The following is a 12,163-nucleotide window of genomic DNA, read 5'->3' as shown; positions in this document are numbered from 1 at the left end:
TATTTCCAAACTAAAAATTGTCAAAATTTTATTACTTTTGTCAAAATGTTATTCCAACAGAAAATTTTGTCAACATTTAATTTCTATTTATTTATTCCTTTAGAAAATTTTGTCCAAATTTTATTCCTATAGAAAATTTCGTCAAAATTTTATTCCTATAGAAAATTTTGTCAAAATTTTATTTCTATAGAAAATTTTGTCAACATTTAATTTCTATTTATTTATTCCTTTAGAAAATTTTGTCCAAATTTTATTCCTATAGAAAATTTTGTCAAAATATTATTCCTATACAAAATTTTGTCAAAATATTATTCCTATACAAAATTTTGTCAAAATTTTATTTCTATAGAAAATTTTGTCAAAATTTTATTTCTTTAGAAAATTTTGTCAACATTTAATTTCTATAGAAGATTTTGTCAACATTTTATTTCTATAGAAAATTTTGTCAACATTTTATTTCTATAAAAAATTTTGTCAAATTTTTATTTCTATAGAAAATTTTATTTCTATAGAATATGTTGTCCAAATTGTATTTCTGTAGAAAAAGTTGTCAAGATTTTATGTATAAAAAATTTAAGTAACTGTGTGGCACACTAATTTTAAAAAGGTGACACAACCGTGGCGTACTTTTTATAAATAAAAAACGAATGAAATATGTTGTATAAGAATTTTCTACGAAATATTTAAGTTATGTTTTTTTTTTTTTAATTATATTTAATTTAATCTTACAATAATATCATTTCCATTTCATTGAGAATCAATCCTTTTTTATTTCTATAAAAAATGTTGTCAATATTTTTTTTTTATAGAAAATTTTGTCAAAATTTTATTTCTTCAGAAAATTTTGTCAACAATTTTTTGCTACAGAAAATGTTGTCACAATTTTATTTCTGTAGAAAATTTTGTCAAAATTTTGTTTCTATAGATAATTTTGTCAAAATTTTATTTCTATAGAAAATTTTGTCAAAATTTTATGTCTATAGAACATTTTGTCAAAATTACAACCAAAGAAAATTTTGACAAAATTTTATTTCCAAACAAAAAATTGTCCAAATTTTATTACTTTTGTCAAAATGTTATTCCAACAGAACATTTTGTCAACATTTAATTTCTAATTATTTATTCCTTTAGAAAATTTTGTCCAAATTGTATTCCTATAGAAAATTTTGTCAAAATTTTATTCCTATACAAAATTTTGTAAAAATTTTATTTCTATAGAAAATTTTGTCAAAATGTTATTTGTTTAGAAAATGTTGTCAACATTTAATTTCTATAGAAGATTTTGTCAACATTTTATTTCTATAGAAAATTTTGTCAACATTTTATTTCTATAAAAAATTTTGTCAAATTTTTATTTCTATAGAAAATTTTGACACAATTTTATTTGTATAGAAAATTTTATTTCTATAGAATATGTTGTCAAAATTGTATTTCTGTAGAAAACGTTGTCAAGATTTTATTTATAAAAAAATTTAAGTAACTGTGTGGCACACTAATTTTAAAAAGGTGACACAACCGTGGCGTACTATTTATAAAAAAACAAAAACGAATGAAATATATTGTATAAGAATTTTCTACGAAATATTTAAGTTATGTTTTTTAAATTAGATTTAATTTAATCTTACAACAATATCATCTCCATTTCATTGAGAATCAACACAGAAAAAAATATCACCAAAATATTTCCGATTAAAAAGTTAATTGAAGTTGAAAATTTTTTCAATTAATAAATTAATTGATACAATTAACTTTTTAATCATGATAGAAACATTAAGTTAATTAAGTCAACGATTGAAATTTTTAAAAGGTTTAATTAAAAAATTAATTGATACAATTAACTTTTTAATCAAATTCGGAAGACTAATTCAGTTAAAAAAGTGCTGATTTTTTTTACTTTTTTAATTAAAAATGTATTTCAAACAATCATTTGTTAATCCAAATAAAAACTCTAAGCCAATCTAACTAAGTAATTAAAAATAGTTACCTTTTTTTATTAATAAATTAATTGCGTTTTGCAATCAACATCAATTAAATTTTTAATTGAATCAATTAAAAAATTAATTGAATTTTGCTGAAAAAATCAATTAATTTTTTAATCAAGAATTTTTTCTATGCCCAATTAAAACTGTGATTGATACTATCATTTTCGTGATTGAAGACATTTCAATTAAAAAATTAATTGGATCAATTAATTTGGTGATTGAATCAGAGAAAAAATTTTTTGTGTGAATCCTTGAAATAATCATTTCACAGGGTTTTTTAGCACATACAGAAATAATTTCTTTGCATATTTTAGGTTAGGTGGCAGCCCGATGTGTCAGGCTCGCTTCAGACTATTCAGTCCATTGCGATACCACATTGGTGAACTTCTCTCTTATCACTGAGTGCTGCCCGATTCCATGTTAAGCTCAATGACAAGCGACCTCCTTTTTATATCCGAGTCCGAACGGCGGATATAATTTCTATAGAAAATGTTGTCAAAATTTTATTTCTTCAGAAAATTTTGTCAACAATTTTTTGCTACAGAAAATTTTGTCAAAATTTTATTTATAAAGAATATTTTTCCTGAATTTTTAATTTCGAATCCCTATAAAATTACTGATGTGACGTGTGCCTTAACATACAGTCAAATATCATAATTCTAAGCACGTTGTCCTTCTAAAATAGGCGGACAATTGTGACGCCTTAAAATATGCAAATATGCCACTGTGGTGCAATGGTTAGCATGCCCGCCTTGCATACACAAGGTCGTGGGTTCGATTACTGTTTCGACCGAACACCAAAAAGTTTTTCAGCGGTGGATTATCCCACCTCAATAATGCTGGTGACATTTCTGAGTGTTTCAAAGCTCCTATAAGTGGTTTCACTGCAATGTGGAACGCCCTCGGACTCGACTATAAAAAGGAGGTCGCTTGTCATTAAGCTTAACATGGAATCGGGCAGCACTCAGTGATAAGAGAGAAGTTCACCAATGTGGTATCACAATGGACTGAATAGTCTAAGTGAGCCTGATACATAGGGCTGCCACCTAACCTAACCTACAATATGCAAAGAAATTATTTCTGTATGTGCTAAACCGGGCTATCTTGTGAACTGATATTGATTCTCAATGAAATGGAGATGGTATTATTGTAAGATTAAATTAAATCTAATTTGAAAAACATAACATAAATATTTCGTAGAAAATTCTTATACAATATATTTCATTCGTTTTTTTTTTCTTTACAAAAAGTATGCCACGGTTTGTGCCACCTTTTTAAAATTAGTGTGCCACACAGTTACTTCAATTTTTTTATAAATAAAATCTTGACAAATTTTTATACAGAAATACTATTTTGTCAAAATTTTGTATAGAAATAAAATTTTGAAAAAAGTTTTTATAGATATAAAATTTTGACAAAATTATCTATAAAAGTAAAATGTTGACAAAAATTTCTATAGAAATAAAATTTTGACAAAATTTTCTATAGAAATAAAATTTTGACAAAATTTTCTATAGAAATAAAATTTTTATAAAATATTCTATAGAAATAAAATTTTAACAAAAATTTCTATAGAAATAAAATTTTGACAAAATTTTCTATAGAAATAAATTTTTGTCAAAATTTTCTATAGAATAGAACTTTTACTAAATTTTCTATAGAAATCAAATTTTGGACAAAATTTTCTATAGGAATACAATTTTAACAAAATTTTCTATAGGAATAACATTTTGACAAAATTTTGTACAGAAATATAATTTTGACAAAATTTTCTATATAAATAGAATCTTGGCAAAATTTCGCATAGAAAGAAAAGTTTGACAAAATTTTCTATAGAAATACAACTTTGACAAAATTTTTTATAAAAATAAAATTTTGTTGTGGTTTTTTGATTTCAGCTTAAAACCATGTATTGCCCAAACTACAAGTGTAGCTTAACCAACTGAGGAAAAGAATTTTTGTCAAATTTATTTGGGCAAAGCCCTATAGACTTCAAGATGGTTGGATGGACGCACGTTGCGGAATTACCACATTCCTCATCAGCATCCTCTACTTGCAGAAAAACTATCAACCAATTATCAGAATAAATTCAGGCAGTTCACTAAACCCAAAAGTAAACCACACCCAGCCAACTGCACTCAAATCGATGATTTGACGGTGGCAAAGCAAAAGAGATATGGTTGTACGAATTTATTTCGGCATAAGCCGGCTATCATGTACAACCTTTTTTCGGAAGGTTCAAGTGTGGTTTACTTTTGGGTTTAGTGAACTGCCTGAATTTATTCTGATAATTGATTGATAGTTTTGCTGCAAGTAGAGGATGCTGATGAGGAATGTGGTAATTCCGAAACGTGCGTCCATCCAACCATCTTGCAGTCTATAGGGCTTTGCCCAAATAAATTTGACAAAGATTCGAAATTTTCTATAGAAATAAAATTTTGACAAAATTTTCTAAAGGAATAAAATTTTGAAAAAATTTTTTATAGAAATCAAATGTTGACAAAATTTTCTATAGGAATAACATTTTGACAAAATTTTCTACAGTTATATAATTTTGACAAAATTTTCTATAGAAATAAAATTTTGACAAAATTTTCTATAGAAGTAAAATTTTGACAAAATTTTCTAAATATAATCTTGACAACTTTTTGTACAGAAATACAATTTTGACAACATATTCTATAGAAATAAAATTTTCTATACAAATAAAATTTTGTCAAAATTTTCTATAGAAATAAAAATTTGACAAAATTTTTTATCGAAATAAAATGTTGACAAAATTTTCTATAGAAATAAAATGTTGACAAAATCTTCTATAGAAATTAAATGTTGACAAAATTTTCTAAACAAATAAAATTTTGACAAAATTTTCTATAAAAAAATAATTTTGACAAAATGTTCTATAGACATAAAATTTTGACAAAATGTTCTATAGAAATAAAATTTTGACAAAACTTTCTATAGGAATAAAATTTTGACAAAATTTTCTGTAGAAATAAAATTTTGACAAAATTTTCTATAGAAATAAAAATTTCACAAAATTTTCTATAGAAATAAAATTTTGACAAAATTTTCTATAGAAATAAAATTTTGACAAAATTTTCTATAGAAATAAAATTTTGACAAAATTTTCTATAGAAATAAAATTTTGACAAAATTTTCTATAGAAATAAAATTTTGACAAAATTTTCTATAGAAATAAAATTTTGACAAAATTTTCTATAGAAATAAAATTTTGACAAAATTTTCTATAGAAATAAAATTTTGACAAAATTTTCTATAGAAATAAAATTTTGACAAAATTTTCTATAGAAATAAAATTTTGACAAAATTTTCTATAGAAATAAAATTTTGACAAAATTTTCTATAGAAATAAAATTTTGACAAAATTTTCTATAGAAATAAAATTTTGACAAAAGTTTGTATAGAAATAGAATTTTAACGAAATTTTCTATAGAAATAAAATTTTGACGAAATTTTCTATAGAAATAAAATTTTGACAGAACTTTCTACAGAAATAAAATTTTGATAAATTTTCAATAGAAATAAATTTTGATAAAATTTTCTATAGACATAAAATTTTGACAAAATTTTTTATAGAAATAAAATTTTTACAAAATTTTCTATGGAAAGAAATTTTTAGAGAATTGTCTATAAAATCCAAATTTTCACAAAATTTTCTATAGAAATAAAATTTTGACAAAATTTTCAATAGATATAAAATTTTGACAAAGTTTTTTGAAGAAATAAAAGTTTAACAAAATATACTATTTAATATCTTTACTATACTATTTGATAGATTTTTGATAAAATTTTCTTTAAATTTTGGTTGATTATTTTGGGCACAAAATTCAACTGGATATGATACGAGCCAAAGTTGCATGTGATACAATGCGTACATAATAGCAAACCTCATTGACCGTGTCCATAACCCATTAGAGTTTGGTCTCCTTTTTTCACTTTTTCATTTTTTCCAATTTTTTGTTTTCATTTGTGACTAAAAGCCATCATCAACACTCCAAGGACGAATATCATTTCACGAATATCAATTTAGTCATTAAAATGCAATCGCTTGCTATAGCCAATGAATCTTCATGGAAACATGATGATGCCATGTCCATTTCGGAAAAACTCATTACTCCCATGTCTCTCCATTATAATACAAAGATAGAATAATTGTACGATAAATACGCATACTCACAAACATACTTACATGAAAGCCTTGTAATTGCTGCCTATCTTTTGAATATGAACATCGAATTTTGCATCAACATACGGTTCAATCGTACAGTAACAATGTCCTTCAAATCCAGTACCAGACACCAGACCGGCAGCATCTTGCAAACCCATTTGGTTATCAAAGCGCGCTGTAGCCATGCCGCCATGGCAGTGACCAGCCTTCAATACACAGGGGAACTTGGTCCAATTCAGCTGTAAATAAAAGCCAAGAAAAAGAAAACAAAAAGGTCACAAATAAGACCAACAATTAAATACATTTTCCTCTACTACAATGGCCACCACAAAGTAGATATCCTTAGGGGCCATTCTGTTGGCGATAATGTTGTTTTGGCCATTTAAGGTCAAACCAGGCAAATCCATGCAGCTAGTAAAATAGCCTGCCTGCCTAGCTAGCCATCAATGGAAGGCAATTAGTCAAAAATTGTTTGTTTTTGTTTGGCCATGTAAATTGCCTTTTACACCTCCTCTCTTCCGCTCTCTCTCTATATGGTTTGTGGAACACATGTTGTGCCTGACATTTTTCGAATAACGTTGGCCTATTAGGCCACGAACCCCCCTCTCTAAGTATTTATGGTGGTTTTATTCATAAGTGCACACATTTTGGCCATTAGCCAATGTTTTATTTGTTTGAGTGCATCAAAGAGGATACCAAGAATAATGTTTTTTTGTTAGCAAAAAGACCACCTTTGCCCTCCTCTTAACCGTAGATGAATCAAGGCAAGGAATACTTGACGCCAACACCATCTTTTAGCTATCTTGGCACTTGAGTATTTTCGCAATATGGGAAAGACCTTCAATATTGAGACTAAGTTCAGCGCCTTGTGGATTATTCATAGAGTTATTAATCACAATCTTTGATGTTTATTTGTTAGCAAATTCTCGCAAATTAATTAATTTGAAACACTGGAAAAAATTGTCACATGTTTTATAGGGGATAGGCGCTACCATTATCCGTTACCAAAAAAAAAATATAACAACACCAGAAATTGGAAAAGGCACCTGAAAATGTTGTCAAAACTTTATTTCTATAGAAATTTTGTCAAAATTGTATGTCTATAAAAACTTTTGTCAAAATTTTATTTCAATAGAAAATTTTGTCAACATTTTATTTCAATAGCAAATTTTGTCAACATTTTATTTCTATATAAATTTTTGCCAATATTTTATTTCAATAGCAAATTTTGTCAACATTTTAGTTCTATAGAAAATTTTGTCAACATTTTATTTTTATAGAAAATTGTTTCAACATTTTATTTCTATAGAAATTTTTGCCAATATTTTATTTCAATAGAAAATTTTGTCAACATTTTAGTTCTATAGAAAATTTTGTCAACATTTTATTTTTATAGAAAATTGTTTCAACATTTTATTTCTACAGAAAATTTTGTAAACATTTTATTTCTATAGAAAATTTTGTCACAATTTTATTTCTAACGAACATTTAGTCAAAATTTTATTTCTAAAGGACATTTTGTCAACATTTTATTTCTAAGAAACTTTGTCAAAATTTTGCTTCTAAAGTAAACTTTTGTCGAAATTTTATTTCTATGGGAAATTTTTTCAATATATTATTTTTAACGAATATATTATTTTTAACGAAAATTTTGTCAAAATTTTATCTCTATAGAAAATTTTGACAAAATAGAAAATTTAGTCAAAATTTAATGTCTATAGAAATTTTGTCACAATTTTATTTCTATAGAAAATTTTGTCAACATTTAATTTCTATAGAAAATTTTGTAAAAATTTTATTTCTATAGAAAATTTTGTAAATTTTTTATTTCTATAGAAAATTTTGTCAAAATTTTATTTCCACAAAATTTTCTATAGAAATAAAATTTTGACAAATTTTTCTATAGAAATAAAATTTTGACAAAATTTTCTATAGAAATAAAATTTTGACAAAATTTTCTGTAGAAATAAAATTTTGACAAAATTTCCTACAGAAATAAAGTTTTGACAAAATTTTCTATAGAAATAAAATTGTGACAAAATTTTCAATTGAAATTTAATTTTGACAAAATTTTCAATAGAAATAAAATTTTGACAAAATTTTCTGTAGAAATAAAATTTTGACAAAATTTCCTACAGAAATAAAATTTTGACAAAATTTCCTACAGAAATAAAATTTTGACAAAATTTTTTATAGAAATGAAATTTAGACAAAATTTTCAATTGAAATTTAATTTTGACAAAATTTTCAATTGAAATAAAATTTTGACAAAATTTTCTATAGAAATAAAAGATTTAAAAAATTTTCTATAGAAATGAAATATTGACAAAAATTTTCTATAGAAATTAAATTTTTTTATTTCTATAGAAAATTTTGTCATAGAACATTTTGTCTATAGAACATTTTGTCAAAATTATATAACTGTGGAAAATTTTGTCAAAATGTTATTCCTATAGAAAATTTTGTTTCTATAGAAAGTTTTGTCAAAATTTTATTTCTATAGAAAATGTTGTCCAAATTTTATGTGTATAGAACATTCCGTCAAAATTTTATAACTGCCCAGAAAAAAAATGTGGAAGTTCTTCCAAAGGCACAACTTTAAAAGCACTTCCAGAAGATGTACTCCCAATGATGTTCTTTATTTTAACTACACAGGAAGTTCTTTTCATTCATTTTTTATAACATGCTTTTTCATATTTTTAATGGGTAATTTTAACTTGTTTTGTTTCAAATTGGTTAAAAACAGTTTAAGAATTCATAAAATGGTACAAATTATTAAAATTTTATCGAAAAAAATGCTAAATCCAATTTGGAAAAATTGTGATTTTTTGAAAATATTTGACGTCAAACGTTTCAGAAAAGCGTTGGAATCCATTAAAAATGATAAAAAAAATTGTAAAAATTATTTATTTGACAGAATATCACAGAATTTTTTAATTTACATCCAAAACATTGAATTCGGATCACACCTAAAGAAGTGATGGAAATTCAGTGAACCGGCTGTTGAAATGGAGGACTTTCGTCCTATGACGGGCCCATGTTAAATTCATCCCTTCTGCGTCAATTTTGCAATTCCGGATCGAAAAAGAACATTTTCATTACTTTTTTTGCGACGCTTTTTTTGCTGGGTGTAGAAAATTTTGTCAAAATGTTATTCCTATAGAAAATTTTGTCAAAATTGTATTTCTATACAAAATTTTGTCAAAATTTTATTTCTATAGAAGATTTTGTGAACGTTTTATTTCTATAGGAAATTTTGTCAAAATTTCATTTCTATACACAATTTTGTGAGAATTTTATTTCTATAGACAATTTTTGTCAACATTTTATTTCTACAGAAATTTTTTTCAAAACTTTATTTCTATAGAAAATTTTGTCAAAATTTTATTTCTATAGAAAATTTTTTCAACATTTTATTTCGTTAGAACATTTTTTCAAAATTTTATTTCTATAGAAAATTTTGTCAAATATTTATATTGATAGAAAATGTTGTCAAAATTTCATTTCTATTTTAAATTTTCTCAAAATTTCATTTCTATTTTAAAATTTCTCAAAATTTCATTTCTATTGAAAAATTTGCCAAAATTTTATTTCTATAGAAAATTTTGTCAAAATTTAATTTCTATTGAAAATTTTGTCAACATTTTATTTCCAGAGAAAATTTTGTCAAAATTTTATTTCTATAGAAACTTGTCTTAAAATTTTATTTCTATAGAAAATTCTCTCAAAATTTTATTTCCAGAGAATTGTGTCAAAATTTTTAGAAAATTTTGTCAAAATTTTATTTCTAAGAAAATTTTTTTAAAATTTTATTTCTATAAAAAATCTTTTCAACATATTATTTCTATAGAAAATTTTTTCAACATATTATTTCTATAGAAAATTTTGTCAAAATTTTATTTTTATAGAAAATTTTGTCAAAATTTTATTTCTATAGAAAATTTTGTCAAAATGTTATTTCTATAGAAAATTTTATCAAAATTTTATTTCTATAGAAAATTTTGTCAAAATTTTATTTCTATAAAAATTTTTTTTTAAAAATTTTATTTCTATAGAAAATTTTTTCAACATATTATTTCTATAGAAAATTTTGTCAAATTTTTATTTCTATAGAAAATTTTGTCAAATTTTTATTTCTATAGAAAATTTTGTCAAAATTTTATTTCCAGAGAATTTTGTCAAAATTTTTAGAAAATGTTGTCAAAATTTTATTTCTATAGAAAATTTTTTTAAAATTTTATTTCTATAAAAAATTTTTTCAACATATTATTTCTATAGAAAATTTTGTCAAAATTTTATTTCTATAGAAAATTTTGTCAAAATTTTATTTCTATAGAAAATTTTTGTTAAAATTTTATTTCTATAGAAAATCTTGTAAAAATTTTCTTTCTATATTTTATAAAATATAAATTGTGACAAAATTTTCTCAAAATTTTATTTCCCGAGAATTTTGTCAAAATTTTTAGAAAATTTTGTCAAAATTTTATTTCTATAGAAAATTTTTTTAAAATTTTATTTCTATAAAAATTTTTTTTCAAAATTTTATTTCTATAGAAAATTTTTTCAACATATTATTTCTATAGAAAATTTTGTTAAATTTTTATTTCTATAGAAAATTTTGTCAAAATTTTATTTCTATAGAAAATTTTTGTTAAAATTTTATTTCTATAGAAAATCTTGTAAAAATTTTCTTTCTATAGAAAATTTTTGTTAAAATTTTATTTCTATAGATAATTTTGTCAACATTTTATTGCTATAGGAAATTTTGTCAACATAGTGTTTCTATAGAAAATTTTATCAAAATTTTTTTCTATAGAAAATTTTGTCAAAATTTTATTTCTATAAAAATTTTGTCAAATTTTTATTTCTATAGGAAATTTTTTCAAAATGTTTTTTATAGAAAATTTTGTTAAAATTTTATTTCTATAGGAAATTTTGTCAAAATTTTATTTCTATAGAAAATCTTTTCAAAATATTATTTCTATAGAAAATTTTGTCAAAATTTTACTTCTATAGAAAATTTTGTCAAAATTTTATTTCTATGGAATATTTTGTCAAAATTTCATTTCTATTGAAAATTTTGTCAAATTTTTATTTCTATAGAAAATTTTGTCAAAATTTTATTTCCAGAGAAAATTTTGTCAAAATTTTATTTCTATAGAAACTTGCCTTAAAATTTTATTTCTATAGAAAATTTTGTCAACATTTTATTTCGTTAGAACATTTTTTTCAAAATTTGATATTTATAGAAAATGTTGTCGAAATATCATTTCTATTTAAAATTTTCTCAAAATTTACTTTCTATAGAAAAATTTGTCAAAATTTCATTTCTATTGAAAATGTTGTCAAAATTTTATTTCTATAGAAAATTTTGTTAATTTCTTTAGAAAATTTTGCCAAAATTTTATTTCTGTAGAAAATTTTTTCAACATATTATTTCTATAGAAAATTTTGTCAAAATTTTATTTCTATAGAAAATTTTGTCAAATTTTTTTTCTATAGAAAATTTTTGTCAGAATTTTATTTCTATAGAAAATTTTTTCAAAATTTCATTTCTATAAAAAATTTTGTCAAAATTTTATTTCTGTAGAAAATTTTGTAAAATTTTTATTTCTATAGGAAATTTTGTCAAAGTTGTTTTTTTATAAAAAACTTTGTCAACATTTTATTTCTATAGGAAATTTTGTCAAAATTTTATTTCTATAGAAAATTTTGTCAAAATTTAATTTCTATAGGAAATTTTGTCAAAATTTTATTTCTATAGGAAATTTTGTCAAAATTTTATTTCTATAGGAAATTTTGTCAAAAAATTTTTTAATAGGAAATTTTTGTCAAAATTGTGTTTATTAGAGAATTGAAGTAACTCTGTGGCACACTAGTTTTAAAAAGGTGACACAAACCGTGACACTATTTTTATAAAAAAAAAAAAAACAAAATACGAATTAAATATATTGTATAAGAATTTTCTACGAACTATTTAATATTTTCA

General features: G+C 22.7%; 1 protein-coding gene across 1 annotated transcript in view; it reads right to left on the bottom strand.

Annotated features, from left to right (window-relative positions):
* Positions 1 to 12,163, bottom strand: part of Syn (synapsin) — a 101,932-nt gene that overhangs the window by 15,782 nt on the left and 73,987 nt on the right. The window contains 1 exon segment of the mRNA XM_075314388.1: positions 6,196 to 6,413. Coding sequence (XP_075170503.1) covers positions 6,196 to 6,413 — 218 coding nt within the window.

This window comes from Haematobia irritans, chromosome 1, assembly GCF_050003625.1.
Source record: "Haematobia irritans isolate KBUSLIRL chromosome 1, ASM5000362v1, whole genome shotgun sequence".
In the NCBI taxonomy this organism is placed as follows: domain Eukaryota; kingdom Metazoa; phylum Arthropoda; class Insecta; order Diptera; family Muscidae; genus Haematobia; species Haematobia irritans.
Note: the sequence above shows the minus strand (reverse complement) of the source record. Positions and strands in the feature narration are given on the sequence as shown.